General features: G+C 44.9%; 1 protein-coding gene across 2 annotated transcripts; it reads right to left on the bottom strand.

Moving 5' to 3' along the window:
* Positions 1-939: 939 nt before the first annotated feature.
* LOC307245792 (RUN domain-containing protein 3A-like) lies at positions 940-27,337 on the bottom strand. 2 transcript variants are annotated; one of them, XM_080021469.1, is made up of 11 exons: positions 27,157-27,337; positions 17,449-17,564; positions 17,030-17,157; positions 15,575-15,660; positions 14,999-15,088; positions 14,837-14,917; positions 3,175-3,325; positions 2,720-2,877; positions 2,066-2,209; positions 1,830-1,927; positions 940-1,699 (listed from the first exon to the last, which is right to left on the bottom strand). In XM_080021469.1, the coding sequence occupies exons 1-11, from the start codon at positions 27,231-27,233 to the stop codon at positions 1,596-1,598; spliced, it is 1,233 nt and encodes a 410-aa protein (XP_079877595.1). In that variant the 5' UTR covers positions 27,234-27,337; the 3' UTR covers positions 940-1,595. The 2 variants fall into 2 exon arrangements, with proteins under 2 accessions (XP_079877595.1, XP_079877596.1); XM_080021470.1 differs by having other exon boundaries at positions 1,565-1,699; positions 2,066-2,150.

Here is a 27,337-nt window from a genome sequence, read left to right as displayed (position 1 = left end):
CCTAACTTACAAGTACTTAGCACTACTTAGCAGTATTTATTTACTGTTACACTAATGTCTCTGTCGCAATGCAGCTTCAATGTTATTCTCCCTTGTAAGTCGCTTTGGATTAAAGCGTCTGATAAATGACTAAATGTAATGTAAATGTAAAAAGGAAACGCCCGAAAATTATGGGCTGTGCTGCCAGCTGTCAAGCAATGGTGTGTGTGTGTGTCTGCTGCTCAGCTCCATCTCTGTCCTGATTGATTTGATTGGCTCCAGGTGCTCCACTCCTGGAGCAGACAGGTAGAGGAGGGAGAGACAGGTAGAGGAGAGACAGAGACAGGTAGAGAGGAGAGGGACAGGTAGGAGAGAGAGACAGGTAGAGGAGAGCGACTCCTGACCTGTTTACACATTTTTCATCTGCCAAATAGAAATAATAATAATAATTATGATAACAATAATAACTATGATAACAATAATAATAACCCAACAGGAGATCCTCCAACAGGAGGTCCAGGAGGTGGTTCAGGGTCTCCAGTGCCACCTTCCTCAGATTTGGGCAGAGATGCTCTCGCAGAACTCTGGGCTTTACCAGCTTCTCCAAAGCCTCTATGGGGAGTTTTGGGGAAGATCTCCCATGAGCCTCCTGGTGCTCAGAGTGTCACAGACTCTCAGCTCGTTGGTTCCTTTGGGGTCAGTTTGGTCAGTGTCCCACCGGGTGGAGCCTCCTGGACGATGATCTTTTTACTTTTCTCAATGCATCAAACAGTTGCAGAATAGGAAGAGAAGGTTGAAGGTTCTAAGCCGTGACCTCCCTCTGACTGCGTCCTGGAACCTTCCCATAGCTTCATTTTACTCATTATCCACTTTTATTCAGCTCATGTTTTATTTGTGACCCGACATGCGGCTCCCAAGCTGCATGTTGATGCAAGGAAACACGCAGGCCATGAAAAGAGATATTAAAAAACGTTTGGCAGTTTAATTCAAGGCAAATACAATCTAAAATAACAGTCAATATTAAATGAATTAAAGTGATCTACCAGAGCAGAACAAACATGGTCACATTTCTATATCTCTGGAACAAAACATTGTGTTTGCATAGTCACATCTTCAAGCATCAGAACCAGAGAGCTCCAGATCCGTCCTCGAAAGGGCAAAGCATTTACTGAACTCGTCTCATTTGGACTCAACCCTATGATAAAGACTATTTTCTAGCGACACAACTACCTCTGGTTTTCAGAAGGACAGTAACAACAGGACGGGTCACTAGAGAGAAAGAATCTGTCCGGGTTCCCAATCATCCACACATTTGCGCAAATTCAGAAAATGGTCAATTTGGTCCATAACTCCCGGAGCTGGAGCGTCGTCATCATGCTTGGTAGCTCTGTTGGTGAGACCATGCAGAGACCAAGACACATGCAGGTTTTAGTGGCGTCAGTATGATAAGTAGAAGTGAGAACTACAGCTGGGATGAGTGGGGCGTCGGCTCGAGGCGGCAGAGCAGGAAGTCTTAAAGGGACGGTCTGCTTTGGTTTTCCACTCTGAATTGTCTTTCAGTGTCTGCGGTTCAGGTTCAACCGGGCTCGCTGGAGGTGGAGCTTCTTTGGCGCCCCCTAGCTGGGAGATACGGCGGGGCTGGTGTCAGTGCTGATGTGGACCAGAAACTCGCTGGACTTGAGGCTCAGAGACCTGGAGCTGGAGGAGGGGCCATCCCCACCTAGAGACAATCAATGGAAATATTACTTGTTAAATAATCAATACTAATTTATCATGTTTTTAACCCTAAAATCCAACACAGTTCCATCTAATCTATCAGATTGAATCTGTAATTCTGTTTGATCATGCACCTGTCCTACTCCAAGCTCTGCCCCCTTGCAGCTCCGCCCCCTCATCCGACTCCAGGCTGATCTGCACCGACAGCAGCTCTGTGCTGGGAAAGCACCCCCTGCAGGTTACAGGATGTCATTTTCAACCACTAGATGGAGAGCTAGTCTATCATAACCTGATCAGAACAAACCAAGAAGACCACAGTCTGCTACTTGTGGATAGCGGGAGCTGCCCAGTGCAACTACATGGTTGGTACCTGCGGAAGAGCTGCTGGTCCTGGTGGTCCAGGTGATCCCGGTGGTCCTGCAGCTGGGTGGGTTCCAGCGGAGTCCACAGCCCCTCTAGGGGGGTAGAGACCCCTTTAGTCATACGGTTCGAGTCGCATGGAATCAGGCTCGTCCTGAAAGCAGAAGCTCCAGTAAGAAGCGCTAACCTCTCGCATTAGCATTGAGCATTAAGAGTGTGTGGTGTGGGGATGGTGTGGTTTGAGCAGCCACATCGGTCTTGGGTCTAGGTAATTGGGGCCCAGGATCAGTGTGGCTGTACACCTGTTGCTCGTTGATTGGTCTAAGGAGCAGCAGGTAACACCCCATCAACAGGTAAAACGTCCATCAAGAGGTAAAACTCCATCAACAGGTAAAACCCCCATCCTCACACACACACAGGAGAGGAGCCCTTATCATGACGTGTGTCCATCTGCTTTAGGCTTGTTCTACCTGGCCCACTCTCTACAATAAAACTGGTGTTTTCAACCCAGTCGTCTTGTGTTTCTGTGTTGGAGGACCCTGGAAACGCCACTCGGAAGGCGTGTGGCAGGTGGAACTGCCACAGTCACTTCCTGTTCAGGTGAGTAACTTCTTCTTTGGGAGAGTGACTTCCTGTTTGAGGGCCGGGCTAACAGTGTACTCACAGCTGCTCCTGCAGCTCCAGGACGACAGCCTCCAGCTCCCTCTTCTCCTGCTGGTTATGGCTCTGGACTTCCTGCAGCTGAATCTTCAATTTCCTGCTCTCAGACTCCATGTTCTTCAGCTGAGACTCACGCAGACGCACCAGTTCCTCCAGGTAACCCTGGCAACAGACATCATGGAGACAGAGCGTGAACAGGTCATATCGACCTGTAGAGCAGCATCAGAGTGTTGTTAAAGTTACAGGGTGATATTCTTAACCACTAGGGGGGGGGGTCACTAGTCTATCATAACCTGATCAAAACAAACCAGTAAGTAAAGTACTGACATGTTATACCAGTGACCTCACATTTCATGTTCAAATGTTCAACACTTCATCCAATAAAAGCTTTTCTAACGCGAGGCAGTAGTGATATAGAAGAGAAGGTGTTAAGCCTTTCGGAACAAGATGGCCGCCTACCTTCTGGGCGTTGACAATCTTGAACCTCTGCTCCATTTTACGACAGCGGCTGCTCCAACCCTCCTCCTCCGTCACCAAGGGAACATAAGGATGCTCGGCCATGCTGTCCTCGCTGCCGCTGCTGTCCTCATCCTCACTCAGGTGGTCGTAGCTGGGGACAGAGAAGGTAGGATAGGGGAAGCACAGGAGGTCACCAAACCTGCTGCTAAATACTGGAACTACCTTGTCACCCTACCTGCTGCTAAATACTGGTCCAACCTGTCACCCTACCTGATGCTAAATACTGGTCCTACCTGTCACCAAACCTGCTGCTAAATACTGGTACTACCTTGTCACCAAACCTGCTGCTAAATACTGGTACTACCTTGTCACCCTACCTGCTGCTAAATACTGGTCCAACCTGTCACCCTACCTGATGCTAAATACTGGTCCTACCTGTCACCAAACCTGCTGCTAAATACTGGTACTACCTTGTCACCCTACCTGCTGCTAAATACTGGTCCTACCTGTCACCAAACCTGCTGCTAAATACTGGTACTACCTTGTCACCCTACCTGCTGCTAAATACTGGTACTACCTTGTCACCCTACCTGCTGCTAAATACTGGTACTACCTTGTCACCCTACCTGCTGCTAAATACTGGTCCAACCTGTCACCCTACCTGATGCTAAATACTGGTCCTACCTGTCACCAAACCTGCTGCTAAATACTGGTACTACCTTGTCACCAAACCTGCTGCTAAATACTGGTCATACCTGTCACCAAACCTGCTGCTAAATACTGGTACTACCTTGTCACCCTACCTGCTGCTATATACTGGTCCTACCTGTCACCAAACCTGCTGCTAAATACTGGTACTACCTTGTCACCCTACCTGCTGCTAAATACTGGTACTACCTTGTCACCCTACCTGCTGCTAAATACTGGTACTACCTGTCACCCTACCTGCTGCTAAATACTGGTACTACCTTGTCACCCTACCTGCTGCTAAATACTGGTCCAACCTGTCACCCTACCTGCTGCTAAATACTGGTCCAACCTGTCACCCTACCTGCTGCTAAATACTGGTCCAACCTGTCGACCTACCTGCTGCTAAATACTGGTCCAACCTGTCGACCCACCTGCTGCTAAATACTGGTCCAACCTGTCAACCTAACTGCTGCTAAATACTGGTCCTACCCGTCACCCTACCTGCTGCTAAATACTGGTCCTACCTGTCACCAAACCTGCTGCTAAATACTGGTACTACCCTGGCACTCTACCTGCTGCTAAATACTGGTCCTACCTGTCACCAAACCTGCTGCTAAATACTGGTACTACCTTTTCACCCTACCTGCTGCTAAATACTGGTACTACCATGTCACCCTACCTGCTGCCAAATACTGGTCCAACCTGTCACTCTACCTGCTGCTAAATACTGGTACTACCTTGTCACCCTACCTGCTGCTAAATACTGGTACTACCTTGTCACCCTACCTGCTGCTAAATACTGGTCCTACCTGTCACCCTACCTGCTGCTAAATACTGGTCCTACCTGTCACCAAACCTGCTGCTAAATACTGGTACTACCTTGTCACCCTACCTGCTGCTAAATACTGGTCCTACCTGTCACCAAACCTGCTGCTAAATACTGGTACTACCTTGTCACCCTACCTGCTGCTAAATACTGGTACTACCTTGTCACCCTACCTGCTGCTAAATACTGGTCCAACCTGTCACTCTACCTGCTGCTAAATACTGGTACTACCTTGTCACTCTACCTGCTGCTAAATACTGGTACTACCTGTCACCAAACCTGCTGCTAAATACTGGTACTACCTTGTCACCCTACCTGCTGCTAAATACTGGTACTACCTTGTCACCCTACCTGCTGCTAAATACTGGTCCAACCTGTCACCCTACCTGCTGCTAAATACTGGTCCAACCTGTCGACCTACCTGCTGCTAAATACTGGTCCAACCTGTCGACCTAACTGCTGCTAAATACTGGTCCTACCCGTCACCCTACCTGCTGCTAAATACTGGTCCTACCTGTCACCAAACCTGCTGCTAAATACTTGTACTACCTTGTCACCCTACCTGCTGCTAAATACTGGTACTACCTTGTCACCCTACCTGCTGCTAAATACTTGTACTACCTTGTCACCCTACCTGCTGCTAAATACTGGTACTACCTGTCACCAAACCTGCTGCTAAATACTGGTCCAACCTGTCACCCTACCTGATGCTAAATACTGGTACTACCTTGTCACCCTACCTGCTGCTAAATACTGGTACTACCTTGTCACCCTACCTGCTGCTAAATACTGGTCCTACCTGTCACCAAACCTGCTGCTAAATACTGGTACTACCTTGTCACCCTACCTGCTGCTAAATACTGGTACTACCTTGTCACCCTACCTGCTGCTAAATACTGGTCCAACCTGTCACCCTACCTGCTGCTAAATACTGGTACTACCTTGTCACCCTACCTGCTGCTAAATACTGGTCCAACCTGTCACTCTACCTGCTGCTAAATACTGGTACTACCTTGTCACCCTACCTGCTGCTAAATACTGGTACTACCTTGTCACCCTACCTGCTGCTAAATACTGGTCCTACCTGTCACCCTACCTGCTGCTAAATACTGGTCCTACCTGTCACCAAACCTGCTGCTAAATACTGGTACTACCTTGTCACCCTACCTGCTGCTAAATACTGGTCATACCTTGTCACCCTACCTGCTGCTAAATACTGGTCCTACCTGTCACCAAACCTGCTGCTAAATACTGGTCCTACCTGTCACCAAACCTGCTGCTAAATACTGGTACTACCTTGTCACCCTACCTGCTGCTAAATACTGGTCATACCTTGTCACCCTACCTGCTGCTAAATACTGGTCCTACCTGTCACCAAACCTGCTGCTAAATACTGGTACTACCTTGTCACCCTACCTGCTGCTAAATACTGGTACTACCTTGTCACCCTACCTGCTGCTAAATACTGGTACTACCTTGTCACCCTACCTGCTGCTAAATACTGGTCCAACCTGTCACCCTACCTGCTGCTAAATACTGGTCCAACCTGTCGACCTACCTGCTGCTAAATACTGGTCCAACCTGTCGACTTACCTGCTGCTAAATACTGGTCCAACCTGTCAACCTAACTGCTGCTAAATACTGGTCCTACCCGTCACCCTACCTGCTGCTAAATACTGGTCCTACCTGTCACCAAACCTGCTGCTAAATACTGGTACTACCTTGTCACCCTACCTGCTGCTAAATACTGGTACTACCTTGTCACCCTACCTGCTGCTAAATACTGGTACTACCTTGTCACCCTACCTGCTGCTAAATACTGGTACTACCTGTCACCAAACCTGCTACTAAATACTGGTCCAACCTGTCACCCTACCTGATGCTAAATACTGGTACTACCTTGTCACCCTACCTGCTGCTAAATACTGGTACTACCTTGTCACCCTACCTGCTGCTAAATACTGGTCCTACCTGTCACCAAACCTGCTGCTAAATACTGGTCCAACCTGTCGACCTACCTGCTGCTAAATACTGGTCCAACCTGTCGACTTACCTGCTGCTAAATACTGGTCCAACCTGTCAACCTAACTGCTGCTAAATACTGGTCCTACCCGTCACCCTACCTGCTGCTAAATACTGGTCCTACCTGTCACCAAACCTGCTGCTAAATACTGGTACTACCTTGTCACCCTACCTGCTGCTAAATACTGGTACTACCTTGTCACCCTACCTGCTGCTAAATACTGGTACTACCTTGTCACCCTACCTGCTGCTAAATACTGGTACTACCTGTCACCAAACCTGCTGCTAAATACTGGTCCAACCTGTCGACTTACCTGCTGCTAAATACTGGTCCAACCTGTCAACCTAACTGCTGCTAAATACTGGTCCTACCCGTCACCCTACCTGCTGCTAAATACTGGTCCTACCTGTCACCAAACCTGCTGCTAAATACTGGTACTACCTTGTCACCCTACCTGCTGCTAAATACTGGTACTACCTTGTCACCCTACCTGCTGCTAAATACTGGTCCAACCTGTCACTCTACCTGCTGCTAAATACTGGTACTACCTCGTCACTCTACCTGCTGCTTGATACTGGTACTACCTGTCACCAAACCTGCTGCTAAATACTGGTACTACCTTGTCACCCTACCTGCTGCTAAATACTGGTACTACCTTGTCACTCTACCTGCTGCTAAATACTGGTCCAACCTGTCGACCTACCTGATGCTAAATACTGGTACTACCTTGTCACCCTACCTGCTGCTAAATACTGGTCCTACCTGTCACCAAACCTGCTGCTAAATACTGGTACTACCTTGTCACCCTACCTGCTGCTAAATACTGGTCATACCTTGTCACCCTACCTGCTGCTAAATACTGGTCCTACCTGTCACCAAACCTGCTGCTAAATACTGGTACTACCTTGTCACCCTACCTGCTGCTAAATACTGGTACTACCTTGTCACCCTACCTGCTGCTAAATACTGGTCCAACCTGTGACCCTACCTGCTGCTAAATACTGGTCCTACCCGTCACCCTACCTGCTGCTAAAAACTGGTCCTACCTGTCACCAAACCTGCTGCTAAATACTGGTACTACCTTGTCACCCTACCTGCTGCTAAATACTGGTACTACCTTGTCACCCTACCTGCTGCTAAATACTGGTACTACCTGTCACCAAACCTGCTGCTAAATACTGGTCCAACCTGTCACCCTACCTGATGCTAAATACTGGTACTACCTTGTCACCCTACCTGCTGCTAAATACTGGTCCTACCTGTCACCAAACCTGCTGCTAAATACTGGTACTACCTTGTCACCCTACCTGCTGCTAAATACTGGTCATACCTTGTCACCCTACCTGCTGCTAAATACTGGTCCTACCTGTCACCAAACCTGCTGCTAAATACTGGTACTACCTTGTCACCCTACCTGCTGCTAAATACTGGTACTACCTTGTCACCCTACCTGCTGCTAAATACTGGTCCAACCTGTGACCCTACCTGCTGCTAAATACTGGTCCAACCTGTCGACCTACCTGCTGCTAAATACTGGTCCAACCTGTCGACTTACCTGCTGCTAAATACTGGTCCAACCTGTCAACCTAACTGCTGCTAAATACTGGTCCTACCCGTCACCCTACCTGATGCTAAATACTGGTACTACCTTGTCACCCTACCTGCTGCTAAATACTGGTACTACCTTGTCACCCTACCTGCTGCTAAATACTGGTCCTACCTGTCACCAAACCTGCTGCTAAATACTGGTACTACCTTGTCACCCTACCTGCTGCTAAATACTGGTACTACCTTGTCACCATACCTGCTGCTAAATACTGGTCCAACCTGTCACTCTGCCTGCTGCTAAATACTGGTACTACCTTGTCACCCTACCTGCTGCTAAATACTGGTACTACCTGTCACCAAACCTGCTGCTAAATACTGGTACTACCTTGTCACCCTACCTGCTGCTAAATACTGGTCCTACCTGTCACCAAACCTGCTGCTAAATACTGGTCCAACCTGTCGACCTACCTGCTGCTAAATACTGGTCCAACCTGTCGACTTACCTGCTGCTAAATACTGGTCCAACCTGTCAACCTAACTGCTGCTAAATACTGGTCCTACCCGTCACCCTACCTGCTGCTAAATACTGGTCCTACCTGTCACCAAACCTGCTGCTAAATACTGGTACTACCTTGTCACCCTACCTGCTGCTAAATACTGGTACTACCTTGTCACCCTACCTGCTGCTAAATACTGGTACTACCTTGTCACCCTACCTGCTGCTAAATACTGGTACTACCTGTCACCAAACCTGCTGCTAAATACTGGTCCAACCTGTCGACTTACCTGCTGCTAAATACTGGTCCAACCTGTCAACCTAACTGCTGCTAAATACTGGTCCTACCCGTCACCCTACCTGCTGCTAAATACTGGTCCTACCTGTCACCAAACCTGCTGCTAAATACTGGTACTACCTTGTCACCCTACCTGCTGCTAAATACTGGTACTACCTTGTCACCCTACCTGCTGCTAAATACTGGTCCAACCTGTCACTCTACCTGCTGCTAAATACTGGTACTACCTCGTCACTCTACCTGCTGCTTGATACTGGTACTACCTGTCACCAAACCTGCTGCTAAATACTGGTACTACCTTGTCACCCTACCTGCTGCTAAATACTGGTACTACCTTGTCACTTTACCTGCTGCTAAATACTGGTCCAACCTGTCGACCTACCTGCTGCTAAATACTGGTCCAACCTGTCAACCTAACTGCTGCTAAATACTGGTCCTACCCGTCACCCTACCTGCTGCTAAAAACTGGTCCTACCTGTCACCAAACCTGCTGCTAAATACTGGTACTACCTTGTCACCCTACCTGCTGCTAAATACTGGTACTACCTTGTCACCCTACCTGCTGCTAAATACTGGTACTACCTGTCACCAAACCTGCTGCTAAATACTGGTCCAACCTGTCACCCTACCTGATGCTAAATACTGGTACTACCTTGTCACCCTACCTGCTGCTAAATACTGGTCCTACCTGTCACCAAACCTGCTGCTAAATACTGGTCCTACCTGTCACCAAACCTGCTGCTAAATACTGGTACTACCTTGTCACCCTACCTGCTGCTAAATACTGGTACTACCTTGTCACCCTACCTGCTGCTAAATACTGGTCCAACCTGTGACCCTACCTGCTGCTAAATACTGGTCCAACCTGTCGACTTACCTGCTGCTAAATACTGGTCCAACCTGTCAACCTAACTGCTGCTAAATACTGGTCCTACCCGTCACCCTACCTGATGCTAAATACTGGTACTACCTGTCACCAAACCTGCTGCTAAATACTGGTACTACCTTGTCACCCTACCTGCTGCTAAATACTGGTACTACCTTGTCACCCTACCTGCTGCTAAATACTGGTCCAACCTGTCACCCTACTTGCTGCTAAATACTGGTCCAACCTGTCGACCTACCTGCTGCTAAATACTGGTCCAACCTGTCAACCTACCTGCTGCTAAATACTGGTCCAACCTGTCACCCTACCTGCTGCTAAATACTGGTCCAACCTGTCGACCTACCTGCTGCTAAATACTGGTCCAACCTGTCAACCTAACTGCTGCTAAATACTGGTCCTACCCGTCACCCTACCTGCTGATAAATTCTGGTCCAACCTGTCACCAAACCTGCTGCTAAATACTGGTACTACCTTGTCACCCTACCTGCTGCTAAATACTGGTCCTACCTGTCACCAAACCTGCTGATAAATACTGGTCCTACCTGTCACCAAACCTGCCGCTAAATACTGGTACTACCTTGTCACCAAACCTGCTGCTAAATACTGGTCATACCTGTCACCAAACCTGCTGCTAAAAACTGGTACTACCTTGTCACCCTACCTGCTGCTAAATACTGGTACTACCTGTCACCAAACCTGCTGCTAAATACTGGTACTACCTTGTCACCCTACCTGCTGCTAAATACTGGTACTACCTTGTCACCCTACCTGCTGCTAAATACTGGTACTACCTTGTCACCCTACCTGCTGCTAAATACTGGTCCAACCTGTCACCCTACCTGCTGCTAAATACTGGTACTACCTGTCGACCTACCTGCTGCTAAATACTGGTCCAACCTGTCGACCTACCTGCTGCTAAATACTGGTCCAACCTGTCAACCTAACTGCTGCTAAATACTGGTCCTACCCGTCACCCTACCTGCTGATAAATTCTGGTCCAACCTGTCACCAAACCTGCTGCTAAATACTGGTACTACCTTGTCACCCTACCTGCTGCTAAATACTGGTCATACCTTGTCACCCTACCTGCTGCTAAATACTGGTCCTACCTGTCACCAAACCTGCTGCTAAATACTGGTACTACCTTGTCACCCTACCTGCTGCTAAATACTGGTCCAACCTGTCACCCTACCTGCTGCTAAATACTGGTCCAACCTGTCGACCTACCTGCTGCTAAATACTGGTCCAACCTGTCGACTTACCTGCTGCTAAATACTGGTCCAACCTGTCAACCTAACTGCTGCTAAATACTGGTCCTACCCGTCACCCTACCTGCTGCTAAATACTGGTCCTACCTGTCACCAAACCTGCTGCTAAATACTGGTACTCCCTTGTCACCCTACCTGCTGCTAAATACTGGTACTACCTTGTCACCCTACCTGCTGCTAAATACTGGTACTACCTTGTCACCCTACCTGCTGCTAAATACTGGTACTACCTGTCACCAAACCTGCTGCTAAATACTGGTCCAACCTGTCACCCTACCTGATGCTAAATACTGGTACTACCTTGTCACCCTACCTGCTGCTAAATACTGGTACTACCTTGTCACCCTACCTGCTGCTAAATACTGGTCCTACCTGTCACCAAACCTGCTGCTAAATACTGGTACTACCTTGTCACCCTACCTGCTGCTAAATACTGGTACTACCTTGTCACCCTACCTGCTGCTAAATACTGGTCCAACCTGTCACTCTGCCTGCTGCTAAATACTGGTACTAGCTTGTCACCCTACCTGCTGCTAAATACTGGTACTACCTGTCACCAAACCTGCTGCTAAATACTGGTACTACCTTGTCACCCTACCTGCTGCTAAATACTGGTACTACCTTGTCACCCTACCTGCTGCTAAATACTGGTCCAACCTGTCACCCTACCTGCTGCTAAATACTGGTCCAACCTGTCGACCTACCTGCTGCTAAATACTGGTCCAACCTGTCAACCTACCTGCTGCTAAATACTGGTCCAACCTGTCACCCTACCTGCTGCTAAATACTGGTCCAACCTGTCGACCTACCTGCTGCTAAATACTGGTCCAACCTGTCAACCTAACTGCTGCTAAATACTGGTCCTACCCGTCAGCCTACCTGCTGATAAATTCTGGTCCAACCTGTCACCAAACCTGCTGCTAAATACTGGTACTACCTTGTCACCCTACCTGCTGCTAAATACTGGTCCTACCTGTCACCAAACCTGCTGATAAATACTGGTCCTACCTGTCACCAAACCTGCTGCTAAATACTGGTACTACCTTGTCACCCTACCTGCTGCTAAGTACTGGTCCAACCTGTCACTCTACCTGCTGCTAAATACTGGTACTACCTTGTCACCCTACCTGCTGCTAAATACTGGTACTACCTTGTCACCCTACCTGCTGCTAAATACTGGTACTACCTTGTCACCCTACCTGCTGCTAAATACTGGTCCTACCTGTCACCCTACCTGCTGCTAAATACTGGTCCTACCTGTCACCAAACCTGCTGCTAAATACTGGTACTACCTTGTCACCCTACCTGCTGCTAAATACTGGTACTACCTTGTCACCCTACCTGCTGCTAAATACTGGTCCAACCTGTCACCCTACCTGCTGCTAAATACTGGTCCAACCTGTCGACCTTCCTGCTGCTAAATACTGGTCCAACCTGTCGACCTACCTGCTGCTAAATACTGGTCCAACCTGTCACCAAACCTGCTGCTAAATACTGGTACTACCTTGTCACCCTACCTGCTGCTAAATACTGGTCCTACCTGTCACCAAACCTGCTGCTAAATACTGGTCCTACCTGTCACCAAACCTGCTGCTAAATACTGGTACTACCTTGTCACCCTACCTGCTGCTAAATACTGGTCCTACCTGTCACCAAACCTGCTGCTAAATACTGGTACTACCTTGTCACCCTACCTGCTGCTAAATACTGGTACTACCTTGTCACCCTACCTGCTGCTAAATACTGGTCCAACCTGTCACCCTACCTGCTGCTAAATACTGGTCCTACCTGTCACCCTACCTGCTGCTAAATACTGGTCCTACCTGTCACCAAACCTGCTGATAAATACTGGTACTACCTTGTCACCCTACCTGCTGATAAATACTGGTCCAACCTGTCACCCTACCTGCTGCTAAATAGTGGTCCTACCTGTCACCCTACCTGCTGCTAAATACTGGTCCAACCTGTCACCCTACCTGCTGCTAAATACTGGTCCTACCTGTCACCAAACCTGCTGCTAAATACTGGTACTACCTTGTCACCCTACCTGCTGCTAAATACTGGTCCAACCTGTCACCCTACCTGCTGCTAAATACTGGTCCTACCTGTCACCAAACTTGCTGCTAAATACTGGTCCAACCTGTCACCCTACCTGCTGCTAAATACTGGTCCAACCTGTCACCCTACCTGCTGCTAAATACTGGTCCTACCTGTCACCCTACCTGCTGCTAAATACTGGTACTACCTTGTCACCCTACCTGCTGCTAAATACTGGTACTACCTTGTCACCCTACCTGCTGCTAAATACTGGTCCAACCTGTCACTCTACCTGCTGCTAAATACTGGTACTACCTTGTCACCCTACCTGCTGCTAAATACTGGTCCTACCTGTCACCAAACCTGCTGCTAAATACTGGTACTACCTTGTCACCCTACCTGCTGCTAAATACTGGTCCTACCTTGTCACCCTACCTGCTGCTAAATACTGGTCCAACCTGTCACTCTACCTGCTGCTAAATACTGGTACTACCTTGTCACCCTACCTGCTGCTAAATACTGGTACTACCTGTCACCCTACCTGCTGCTAAATACTGGTCCAACCTGTCACCCTACCTGCTGCTAAATACTGGTCCTACCTGTCACCAAACCTGCTGCTAAATACTGGTCCAACCTGTCACCCTACCTGCTGATAAATACTGGTACTACCTGTCACCAAACCTGCTGCTAAATACTGGTCCAACCTGTCACCCTACCTGCTGCTAAATACTGGTCCTACCTGTCACCAAACCTGCTGCTAAATACTGGTCCAACCTGTCACCCTACCTGCTGCTAAATACTGGTCATACCTTGTCACCCTACCTGCTGCTAAATACTGGTACTACCTGTCACCCTACCTGCTGCTAAATACTGGTACTACCTTGTCACCCTACCTGCTGCTAAATACTGGTACTACCTGTCACCCTACCTGCTGCTAAATACTGGTCCAACCCGTCACCCTACCTGCTGCTAAATACTGGTCCAACCCGTCACCCTACCTGCTGCTAAATACTGGTACTACCTTGTCACCCTACCTGCTGCTAAATACTGGTCCAACCTGTCACCCTACCTGCTGCTAAATACTGGTCCAACCTGTCACCCTACCTGCTGCTAAATACTGGTCCAACCTGTCACCCTACTTGCTGCTAAATACTGGTCCAACCTGTCACCAAACCTGCTGCTAAATACTGGTACTACCTGTCACCCTACCTGCTGCTAAATACTGGTCCAACCCGTCACCCTACCTGCTGCTAAATACTGGTCCAACCCGTCACCCTACCTGCTGCTAAATACTGGTACTACCTTGTCACCCTACCTGCTGCTAAATACTGGTCCTACCTTGTCACCCTACCTGCTGCTAAATACTGGTACTACCTTGTCACTCTACCTGCTGCTAAATACTGGTACTACCTTGTCACTCTACCTGCTGCTAAATACTGGTACTACCTTGTCACCCTACCTGCTGCTAAATACTGGTCCAACCTGTCACCCTACCTGCTGCAAAATACTAGTCCAACCTGTCACCCTCCCTGACTAACGTTTTTAGGAAATTCCGGAGGACTGAAAGTGCGGAAGTCAAAGTGACGCCACCTCTGGATGAACTTGAGGTACGGCGTGTAGTCGATGACGGCAGTGGACATCCCGTCCAGTGCTTCTCCTTTCAAACAGAAACTACAGGAAACAAACGACAGATGAAAACTCTGTTGAAGAAACATCAGCTTTATGTTTCCTGGACGTTGTGCGAATTCTGACCTGAAGTCTATGGCTCCAAGACCGATTAGCATCCCTGTTAACACCGTAGCCTCCTCCCGCAGCATGATGGCTCCTTCACCGTAGAACCTCCTGCATCCAGGGACCAGAGAACATGGTGGTACTGTAGTACCCAGGCCTCAAGAAGCCACCATATTACAGCACTAGGACCGTAAATACAGATGCACCATTTGCATTGTGGGTAACAGCAAGAAGAATCACAGCATCCAAACAATGGAGATGTGTTGTGATACCTTGGCTGGCGGAGCATTAAAGGGAAGCTTCGGTTTATTGGGACATATTTACAGGAGCTAGGCTAGTTGATCCCCTGTGCGACCATGCATTGCGCTAACACAGTTAGCATGCAGCCCGTCGCTATCTCGCTATTTCGGATGCACATGAATGAACTTGGTACGAACAAAAGGGTTAATTTTCCCTTGGAGATCATTATGTTTAAGGTGATTCAAATACCGGGTTAACACAGAACTTCAGTTGGCCAAGAGGACAGGACTGTCTGGATTGTCCGCTAGGGAGCGGTGTGAGAAACTGTGTTGGTACAGTGCTAGGTGGTCCTCCTACCTGGTGGTCCTGGTGTCCCTGAGGGCCGTGGCTACGTACTCTGAGAGCCTCTTCTCCATCAGGGCCACTCGAATCCAGGCCTGGCCCTGACAGAGGAAAGGCCGGAGGTCAGCTCCAAAGCTGCTAGTCATGCGCTAAACAGGGAAGCTACATGAACAAATGTGACCCACTGCAGCAAAGCCGCCATCTCGCGCATTTCTAAAATGGCCAGGAGCAGCCAATAAGTTGAAAAGCCTTTCTTTAAGGAAAATTTGATTTTTCCAGATTCAGCTCCTTTGTGTTTTTTTTTTAATTTCTCAACGTATTTTCAAAACAGAGTTTGACTTATCAATAGTAGAAAAATGTTAAACCGTGGAGTTAAATATTCCGGTTAGATGACATGAGGAAACGCAGTTCACTTACCAAGACGCTGAACAACAACGATCGATGGTTTGCTTCAAAGCGAGAGTCCAGGTGAAGATCATTCCTCCATATTCCATGTGATGTGAAGTCACAATGTGGAACCGTTTTGATAGAGCTGAAGCTTTAAATCGTAGTACTGACGTCGCTTCCGTAAACAAGACGAAGATCCGGTTTCACTTGTCTATGAAAACTTTCAATTCCCTTGTTGTTATGGATGAGGAGCAGCGGGTGGAGCAAGATCTGAATCATATTTCGGACCTTAATTTGACCAGATCCAAGTCATTGTAAGCAGCGCGTACTGGACTTCATGTTCCACCATGACAGTCAGTTCTCCCACAGCGACGCTGAATGTGATATTACTCCGGACTTGGAGAACATTTCAAACAGCGGATTTCAACCCGAATGTGACGATGAAACAGAATATTTTTGAAGAACCACCAGAGGAGACCGATCATACGCCCGTTGATCGGAAGAAGCTGATGACGTGATGAAGTCCGTTGAGGTTGGTGATTTAAAATAAAATAATTCCACTTTTATAAAACATGTACATTCATACTGTTAAATTAAAGCTTTTTTCAAAACAAAAATACGTTTAACATTAGCTCAAAACAAGAACAAAGCAGTGATTGGCCCATTCAGCAGTATGTTAAGTAGCCATGAGGCTTTGGCTCCTCCATTTGTTGTGGGAGCTGAATGAATGAACCTGGTGAAAGTGAAACTTTCAAGGTGATTATGTCAGAATGACAGTTTGCCACAACCTTGTCATTAACAAGTCATAGCTTTAAAAATATTTGCTTGATTTGCACAAGTGACACCTTGTTTGGAAGCTCTGATTCTCCACTTTCAAATGATGCGGGGAAAAAAGTCGAAGCCGCCAAATGACCCTTAAGTCTGCGGTGGGTCACAAATACACAAAACTAACACACTGTAAATCGAGGCTTGTGCGGTCATGTGGTCATGTGGAAAAGCATGGACCTGGACCAGGGTGTCATTCCCAGAGGACCAGGGTTCCAGCCCGAGAGGACGTGGACAAGGGTGTCCTGGAAGACCTACCTTGGCCCTAGAGGTTCTGATGTTCTCCATGCAGTCGATGCTGCTGACGCAGCTGTGAGGCAGCTTCCCGCAGGCAAGATGGATGAAGTCCCAGAAGCTGCGTTGGCCGTCAAACCAGCTCCCGGACCCTGGAAACACAGGAAACACCTCAGTGCTCTGTTGCCATGGCAACCGCTCCCTGACAACCCGCTGCTTCTGGGGTCACTGGTCCCGTTGCATATGGAAGCCGACATGGTGGGTTTCTAGGAAACAAAAGACCAGAACCAGCCAGCAGACACTTCCTGTATGGCTAAAAAGGTCCACCCAGTCGGAAACCAGTCAGAAACCAGTCTAAACCAGTCTGGACCCTGTGTAAACCAGTGTGAAACCAGACTGAAACCAGTCTGACACCGGTCTAAACCAGTCCACCTCATCTGTACCTTTGAAGCGGTGGCTGAGGATCTGTTCCAAGATGGCGGCAAAGTTGACGAACTCCTCGGCCGAATCGTCAATGGGTTCAGCGGTGTACCGCTCTATCAGCGTCTTAACTGAAAACCTGCAGAGGAAGAGGACAGGAAACAGGAAGTAGGAGGAGAGGAAACAGGAAGTCAAGAAAGACAGGTCAGATATCTGAGTTTTTTAAGCTTTGTGGTACCAGACCCTAAGGAAAAGAAGCCGTCTGTCTGGACGCTGGTTATCAGTAAATAATAACTAACCCCAACCCCAACTATGACTAGTTTATAACTAGTATCCTGCTTAATACACACTACTAACTGAATACAATACACTGAGAAGGATTTATAACTAGTATGACTAGTTTATAACTAGTATCCTGCTAATTACGCACTACAAACTGAATACAATACACAGAAGGATTTATAACTAGTATGACTAGTTTATAACAAGTGTGACTAGTTTATAACAAGTGTGGGGGCTGGTAGCTCAGGAGGTAGAGCTGGTGGTCTTGTCATCTAAAGGTTGCTGGTTGGATCCCAGGCTCCTCCTGCTAGCATGCTGTAGTGTCCTTGAGCAAGACACTTAACCCCTCATTGCTCCTGATGGCTGCGTCCGTCGCTGTTTGAACAATTGTAAGTGGCTTTAGATAAAAGCGTCTGATCAATGTAATGTAATGTAATTATATTACATGATATTGTATTATATTATATTATGTAATATACATGTACTTCTCACTTAACAACCTGTTTAATGACCGTTCAGACTTGGACCAGCTCTCTGACCAGTCTGTATTGTACACTGCGTATATACACTATATATACACTACTGTATATACACTATATATACTAAATACACAATATAGTCAAGTCAAGTTAGACTTTATTTATAGAGCGCATTTCATACCAGGGCAACACAATGCGCTTGACAAAGAAATACAAAAAAAAGAGAGACCGTAGTTGTCAGCCGCTCATTACAAAACAATGCCCCTGAAACAACAGCAACAACAAAGACAACAAGAGCAACAACAAAGACAACAACAAAGACAACAACATCAACAATAAAAGCGACTCCAACCACAGTGTCAGCAACAGAAAACAATGGCAGCAACAACAGCCACCGAAACAACAACAACAGCAGCAGTAACATCGACACCAGCAGCAACAACAACAGCAGCAACATACACACAAAGACATCACCAGAACCGGAAGTGGTAGCTCTCACCGGAACCGGAAAGGTCACTCAGGTTACGTTAAGTTGAGGTATAAGGTTACGTTAAGTTGAGGTATAAGGTAAGCGAGAGTTAAGTTGAGGTATAAGGTTACGTTAAGTTGAGGTATAAGGTAAGCGAGAGTTAAGTTGAGGTATAAGGTTACGTTAAGTTGAGGTATAAGGTAAGCGAGAGTTAAGTTGAGGTATAAGGTTACGTTAAGTTGAGGTATAAGGTAAGCGAGAGTTAAGTTGAGGTATAAGGTTACGTTAAGTTGAGGTATAAGGTAAGCGAGAGTTAAGTTGAGGTATAAGGTTACGTTAAGTTGAGGTATAAGGTTACGTTAAGTTGAGGTATAAGGCTATGTTACGTTGAGGTATAAGGTAACGTTAAGTTTAGGTATAAGGCTTTGTTAAGTTGAGGTATAAGGTTACATTAATTTGAGGTATAAGGTAAGCGAGAGTTACGTTTAGGAATAAGGTTACGTTAAGGTATAAGGTTACGTTAAGTTGAGTTATAAGGTAAGTAAGAGTAAAGTTTAGGTATAAGGTTACGTTAAGTTGAGTTATAAGGTAAGTAAGAGTAAAGTTTAGGTATAAGGTTACGTTAAGTTGAGGTATAAGGTAAGCGATAGTAAAGTTTAGGTATAAGGTTACATTAAGTCGAGGTATAAGGTTACGTTTAGTCGAGGTAAAGGGTTACGTTAAGTAGAGGTATAAGGTTACGTTAAGTCGAGGTATAACGTTACATTAAGTCGAGGTATAAGGTTACGTTTAGTCGAGGTATAAGGTTACGTTAAGGTATAAGGTTACGTTAAGTTGAGGTATAAGGTAAGTAAGAGTAAAGTTTAGGTATAAGGTTACATTAAGTCGAGGTATAAGGTTACGTTTAGTCGAGGTAAAGGGTTACGTTAAGTAGAGGTATAAGGTTACGTTAAGTCGAGGTATAACGTTACATTAAGTCGAGGTATAAGGTTACGTTAAGGTATAAGGTTACGTTAAGTTGAGGTATAAGGTAAGTAAGAGTAAAGTTTAGGTATAAGGTTACATTAAGTCGAGGTATAAGGTTAGGTTAAGTCGAGGTATAAGGTTACGTTAAGTCGAGGTATAAGGTAAGCACGAGTTAAGTCGAGGTATAAGGTTACGTTAAGTTGAGGTATAAGGTAAGCGAGAGTGAAGTTGCGGTATAAGGTTACGTTTAGTTGAGGTATAAGGTAAGCGAGAGTAAAGTTTAGGTATAAGGTTACATTAAGTTGAGGTATAAGGTAAGCAAGAGTAAAGTTTAGGTATAAGGTTACGTTAAGTTGAGGTATAAGGTAAGCGGGAGTAAAGTTTAGGTATAAGGTTACGTTAAGTTGAGGTATACGGTAAGCGGGAGTAAAGTTTAGGTATAAGGTTACGTTAAGTTGCGGTATAAGGTAAGCGGGAGTAAAGTTTAGGTATAAGGTTACGTTAAGTTGAGGTATAAGGTAAGCGGGAGTAAAGTTTAGGTATAAGGTTACGTTAAGTTGAGGTATAAGGTAAGCGGGAGTAAAGTTTAGGTATAAGGTTACGTTAAGTTGAGGTATACGGTAAGCGGGAGTAAAGTTTAGGTATAAGGTTACGTTAAGTTGAGGTATAAGGTAAGCGGGAGTAAAGTTTAGGTATAAGGTTACGTTAAGTTGAGGTATAAGGTAAGCGGGAGTAAAGTTTAGGTATAAGGTTAGGTTAAGTTGAGGTATAAGGTAAGCGGGAGTAAAGTTTAGGTATAAGGTTACGTTAAGTTGAGGTATAAGGTAAGCGGGAGTAAAGTTTAGGTATAAGGTTACGTTAAGTTGAGGTATAAGGTAAGCGGGAGTAAAGTTTAGGTATAAGGTTACGTTAAGTTGAGGTATAAGGTAAGCGGGAGTAAAGTTTAGGTATAAGGTTACGTTAAGTTGAGGTATACGGTAAGCGGGAGTAAAGTTTAGGTATAAGGTTACGTTAAGTTGCGGTATAAGGTAAGCGGGAGTAAAGTTTAGGTATAAGGTTACGTTAAGTTGAGGTATAAGGTAAGCGGGAGTAAAGTTTAGGTATAAGGTTACGTTAAGTTGAGGTATACGGTAAGCGGGAGTAAAGTTTAGGTATAAGGTTACGTTACGTTGAGGTATAAGGTAAGCGGGAGTAAAGTTTAGGTATAAGGTTACGTTAAGTTGAGGTATAAGGTAAGCGGGAGTAAAGTTTAGGTATAAGGTTACGTTAAGTTGAGGTATAAGGTAAGCGGGAGTAAAGTTTAGGTATAAGGTTACATTAAGTTGAGGTATAAGGTAAGCGGGAGTAAAGTTTAGGTATAAGGTTACGTTAAGTTGAGGTATAAGGTAAGCGGGAGTAAAGTTTAGGTATAAGGTTACGTTAAGTTGAGGTATAAGGTAAGCGGGAGTAAAGTTTAGGTATAAGGTTACGTTAAGTTGAGATATAAGGTAAGCGGGAGTAAAGTTTGGGTATAAGGTTACGTTAAGTTGAGGTATAAGGTAAGCGGGAGTAAAGTTTAGGTATAAGGTTACGTTAAGTTGAGGTATAAGGTAAGCGGGAGTAAAGTTTGGGTATAAGGTTACGTTAAGTTGAGGTATAAGGTAAGCGGGAGTAAAGTTTGGGTATAAGGTTACGTTAAGTTGAGGTATAAGGTAAGCGGGAGTAAAGTTTGGGTATAAGGTTACGTTAAGTTGAGGTATAAGGTAAGCGGGAGTAAAGTTTAGGTATAAGGTTACGTTAAGTTGAGGTATAAGGTAAGCGGGAGTAAAGTTTGGGTATAAGGTTACGTTAAGTTGAGGTATAAGGTAAGCGGGAGTAAAGTTTGGGTATAAGGTTACGTTAAGTTGAGGTATAAGGTAAGCGGGAGTAAAGTTTAGGTATAAGGTTACGTTAAGTTGAGGTATAAGGTAAGCGGGAGTAAAGTTTGGGTATAAGGTTACGTTAAGTTGAGGTATAAGGTAAGCGGGAGTAAAGTTTGGGTATAAGGTTACGTTAAGTTGAGGTATAAGGTAAGCGGGAGTAAAGTTTGGGTATAAGGTTACGTTAAGTTGAGGTATAAGGTAAGCGGGAGTAAAGTTTGGGTATAAGGTTACGTTAAGTTGAGGTATAAGGTAAGCGGGAGTAAAGTTTGGGTATAAGGTTACGTTAAGTTGAGGTATACGGTAAGCGGGAGTAAAGTTTAGGTATAAGGTTACGTTAAGTTGAGGTATACGGTAAGCGGGAGTAAAGTTTGGGTATAAGGTTACGTTAAGTTGAGGTATAAGGTAAGCGGGAGTAAAGTTTGGGTATAAGGTTACGTTAAGTTGAGGTATAAGGTAAGCGGGAGTAAAGTTTAGGTATAAGGTTACGTTAAGTTGAGGTATAAGGTAAGCGGGAGTAAAGTTTGGGTATAAGGTTACGTTAAGTTGAGGTATAAGGTAAGCGGGAGTAAAGTTTGGGTATAAGGTTACGTTAAGTTGAGGTATACGGTAAGCGGGAGTAAAGTTTGGGTATAAGGTTACGTTAAGTTGAGGTATAAGGTAAGCAGGAGTAAAGTTTGGGTATAAGGTTACGTTAAGTTGAGGTATAAGGTAAGCGGGAGTAAAGTTTGGGTATAAGGTTACGTTAAGTTGAGGTATAAGGTAAGCGGGAGTAAAGTTTAGGTATAAGGTTACGTTAAGTTGAGGTATAAGGTAAGCGGGAGTAAAGTTTGGGTATAAGGTTACGTTAAGTTGAGGTATAAGGTAAGCGGGAGTAAAGTTTAGGTATAAGGTTACGTTAAGTTGAGGTATAAGGTAAGCGGGAGTAAAGTTTGGGTATAAGGTTACGTTAAGTTGAGGTATAAGGTAAGCGGGAGTATAGTTTAGGTATAAGGTTACGTTAAGTTGAGGTATAAGGTAAGCGGGAGTAAAGTTTGGGTATAAGGTTACGTTAAGTTGAGGTATAAGGTAAGCGGGAGTAAAGTTTAGGTATAAGGTTACGTTAAGTTGAGGTATAAGGTAAGCGGGAGTAAAGTTTGGGTATAAGGTTACGTTAAGTTGAGGTATAAGGTAAGCGGGAGTAAAGTTTGGGTATAAGGTTACGTTAAGTTGAGGTATAAGGTAAGCGGGAGTAAAGTTTGGGTATAAGGTTACGTTAAGTTGAGGTATAAGGTAAGCGGGAGTAAAGTTTGGGTATAAGGTTACGTTAAGTTGAGGTATAAGGTAAGCGGGAGTAAAGTTTGGGTATAAGGTTACATTAAGTTGAGGTATACGGTAAGCGGGAGTAAAGTTTGGGTATAAGGTTACGTTAAGTTGAGGTATAAGGTAAGCGGGAGTAAAGTTTGGGTATAAGGTTACGTTAAGTTGAGGTATAAGGTAAGCGGGAGTAAAGTTTGGGTATAAGGTTACGTTAAGTTGAGGTATAAGGTAAGCGGGAGTAAAGTTTGGGTATAAGGTTACGTTAAGTTGAGGTATAAGGTAAGCGGGAGTAAAGTTTGGGTATAAGGTTACGTTAAGTTGAGGTATAAGGTAAGCGGGAGTAAAGTTTGGGTATAAGGTTACGTTAAGTTGAGGTATAAGGTAAGCGGGAGTAAAGTTTAGGTATAAGGTTACGTTAAGTTGAGGTATACGGTAAGCGGGAGTAAAGTTTGGGTATAAGGTTACGTTAAGTTGAGGTATAAGGTAAGCGGGAGTAAAGTTTGGGTATAAGGTTCCGTTAAGTTGAGGTATAAGGTAAGCGGGAGTAAAGTTTGGGTATAAGGTTCCGTTAAGTTGAGGTATAAGGTAAGCGGGAGTAAAGTTTGGGTATAAGGTTACGTTAAGTTGAGGTATAAGGTAAGCGGGAGTAAAGTTTGGGTATAAGGTTACGTTAAGTTGAGGTATAAGGTAAGCGGGAGTAAAGTTTGGGTATAAGGTTACGTTAAGTTGAGGTATAAGGTAAGCGGGAGTAAAGTTTGGGTATAAGGTTACGTTAAGTTGAGGTATAAGGTAAGCGGGAGTAAAGTTGAGGTATAAGGTTACGTTAAGTTGAGGTATAAGGTTAGCAGCACCAACAACAGCATCAGCAGCAGCAGCAGCAGCAGCAGCAAGGACAACACCAGCAGTGACACTACCAGCCGCAGACAACAGCAGCAACAAAAACAGCAACAGCGCACAAGCGAAGACGTCACCGGGACCGGAAAAGTCACTGAGGTTAGTTACTATGTACACTATATATACCATATACACTATATATACACTTTATACACTATATATACTATATACACTATATACACTGCACTACATACACTACATCCTATCTACACTTTATACATTATATATATTATATATACATTATATACACTATGCTATATACACTTTATACTATATACACTTTATACACTATATATACACTATATATACTGTATACATTATATACGCTTTATACACTAAATATACACTCTATACATTATATACACTATACATACAATATACATTATATATACTATATACACTTTGTACACGATATACACTATATATACTATACACACTACACTATATACTATGTACACTCTATACACTTCATATACTATATATACTATATACACTACACTATATACTATATAGACTTCATATACTATATATACACTATATAGACTATATCTGCTATATATACTATTATACACTATATGACACAGGTCATCGTTTATCGACCAATTCGCTTAACAACCTGGTTGTAGGTTTGTTAAGTGAGGAGTACCTGTTATGTGATATAACATTATATTATTTGATATCCTATTATATTATGTAATATAATGTGATATAATCTAATATTATTTGATATTTTTTATTATATTATATTATGAGGTATAAGGTTACATTAAGTTGAGGTATAAGGTAAGTGAGAGTAAAGTTTAATAATGTTGTTTAATAATATAAGTAATATAATAATAATATAATACATAAAACAATGTTACTATATACTTTGTATATTATATATATATTATATTATATAATAATATAATGTAATATAATAATATTATATTTTATCACATTACATGTGTGATATAATATACGGCCGGATTGCATAGCTGGCCACACCCAGCTGTGATGTCATTACACATCTCGTTTCCATGGCGACGCTCTGATCCGGAAAGAGTCCAAAAGTATTTTCAACATGGAATAAAACTGCTCATGCTAAAGCAGCCAGAGAGGCAGAGGTCCAGAGTCACTGCTGGACCTGGAGGAGTCCAGGACCTGGACTCCTCCAGGTCCTGGACTCCTCCAGGTCCTGGACCAATACACACACACACACACACTGCTGTGACAGACACACTCTCTGTTCAGAAGAACAAAGATCCTTCAGTCTGCGAGTGTAAGCACAGTACCACACGCAGTACCACACGCAGTACCACACGCAGTACCAAAAGCAGTACCAAAAGCAGTACCACACGCAGTACCAAAAGCAGTACCACACGCAGTACCACACGCAGTACCAAAAGCAGTACCACAAGCAGTACCACACGCAGTACCACACGCAGTGCCAAAAGCAGTACCACACGCAGTACCACACGCAGTACCACACGCAGTACCACACACAGTACCAAAAGCAGTACCACACGCAGTACCACACGCAGTACCACACGCAGTACCACACGCTGTACCACATGCAGTACCACACGCAGTACTTCACACAGTACCACACGCAGTACCACACCCAGTACCACAGGCAGTACCACAGGCAGTACCACAGGCAGTACCAAAAGCAGTACCACACACAGTACCAAAAGCAGTACCAAAAGCAGTACCATACATATGTATATGTATGTGACAAATAAACCTCTTGAGCCTTGAACAAGCAGTACCACACGCAGTACCACACGCAGTACTACAAGCAGTACTACAAGCAGTACAACAAGCAGTACAACAAGCAGTACCACAGACAGTCCCACACGCAGTACAACAAGCAGTAATACACACAGTACCACACGCAGTACAACAAGCAGTACTACACACATTACCACAAGCAGTCACACACGCAGTACCACATGCAGTAGCACACGCAGTACTATGTGCAGTACCACACACAGTACCACAAGCAGTACCACAAGCAGAGCCATGCAGTACCACAAGCAGTACCACAAGCAGTACAACAAGCAGCACAACAAGCAGTACTACACACAGTACCACAAGCAGTCACACATGCAGTACTACAGACAGTACAATGAGTACAATGTTGACGCCAGTGTTAATGGCTTCCATGTTAAAAACAGCAACAGTATGACAGAAATACATAATAATAATAATAATAAGAAGAAGAAGAACCGTCGGTTCTTTCTTTAATCGCTCTCCTTGTGCGGGGATGGGGGCCACGCCCGCTTCGGGTTGGGAGGAGGGCGTTGGGAGTTGGCGTTTTCGAGAGAACCGCCATGAGGGCTCCGGGGGACCTCACCCCTGCTGCGTGCTGCCTGGAGGAAGCACGGACGCTCCTGCTGTACCATTGGCTGTTTGTGCCACATGGTTAAAGTGACGTATATACGTAGATTTACCATAACAGTCAAATTGATGTCATTTATTTGTGTTTATAGAGTCTTTTACTTGGATTACCTTTTCATTAAGTTATGTTTCCATGAAATACCAAAAACGTTGATGTTTTTTACTGACCTGTGAGTAATTACCATTTCACGTCTTCTATTTTTCCGATGCCTCGCTGGATCGTGAACACATCACTGAATCACACATTCCAGTGGTTGTGAATGGATGTGGTCACGAGTTTTGAAGGATTTTTTTTTATTCGATTTTTCATAAATCCAGTGAAGTAATGTGGAGCAGGGATTTCAAATATCAATCTAACAGATCTACTGACATCTACCAGGTAAGAAGCTGTATAAATATATCATATATCATATATAATATATAATATATATTGGTAATGCCGCACACTGGACACGGTCCAACTGGACATTCTCAATCAGAATCTGTACGTTTATAGTAAATAATATGATGATGTCATAAAGTGTCTTACAGTAAATCTCATTTATAGTAAATAATATGATGATGTTATCAAGCGTCTTACTGTAAATATCATTTATAGTAAATAATATGATGATGTCATGAAGCGTCTTACAGTAAATCTCATTTATAGTAAATAATATGATGACATAATCATGCGTCTTAATGCAAATATAATTTATGGTAAATAACATGATGACATCATCAAGCGTCTTACTGTTAAACTCATCTTGTTCATTTTGTTCATTTATAGTGACGTGTCAGTCAACAAGGATCTGCTGAATATTTGGGCTCAAAGTTGTTTGGTTTTTCTCTCATATCTGCTCCGTATGTGGATCCATTTGGATGAAACTTAAACCACGAGGTGTTTGTGACGCACGGGTTCAAACAAGACGTCAACTGTGTTCGTATCTTAATAATAATAATAATAATAATAATAATAATAATAACACAATATGATAAAATATGTGATCAGAGTAAATGATGGGATGCATAGGTGTGATGCCATGATGGTTGCATCCGTTGTGCACCGGGAGCGGGTCCTACCTGCACACCGTCAGCAGGTTCCTCCGCTCCACCGCAACGTTCCGGGAGCTTCTGCTGGATCCTCCCCCGGAAGCCATCACTGCACCGGGAAAGAGCTCCGCTCCCAAGAACTGGGTCCAGGTCCAGGTCCAGGACCGGGTCCGGGTCCGGGTCCGGGTCCGGGTCCGGATCCGCAGGGTGC

Source organism: Zeus faber, assembly GCF_960531495.2.
Source record: "Zeus faber genome assembly, chromosome: 20".
In the NCBI taxonomy this organism is placed as follows: Eukaryota; Metazoa; Chordata; class Actinopteri; order Zeiformes; family Zeidae; genus Zeus; species Zeus faber.
The sequence above is the reverse complement of the archived record's forward strand: the minus strand, read 5'-3'. Positions and strand labels throughout refer to the sequence as shown.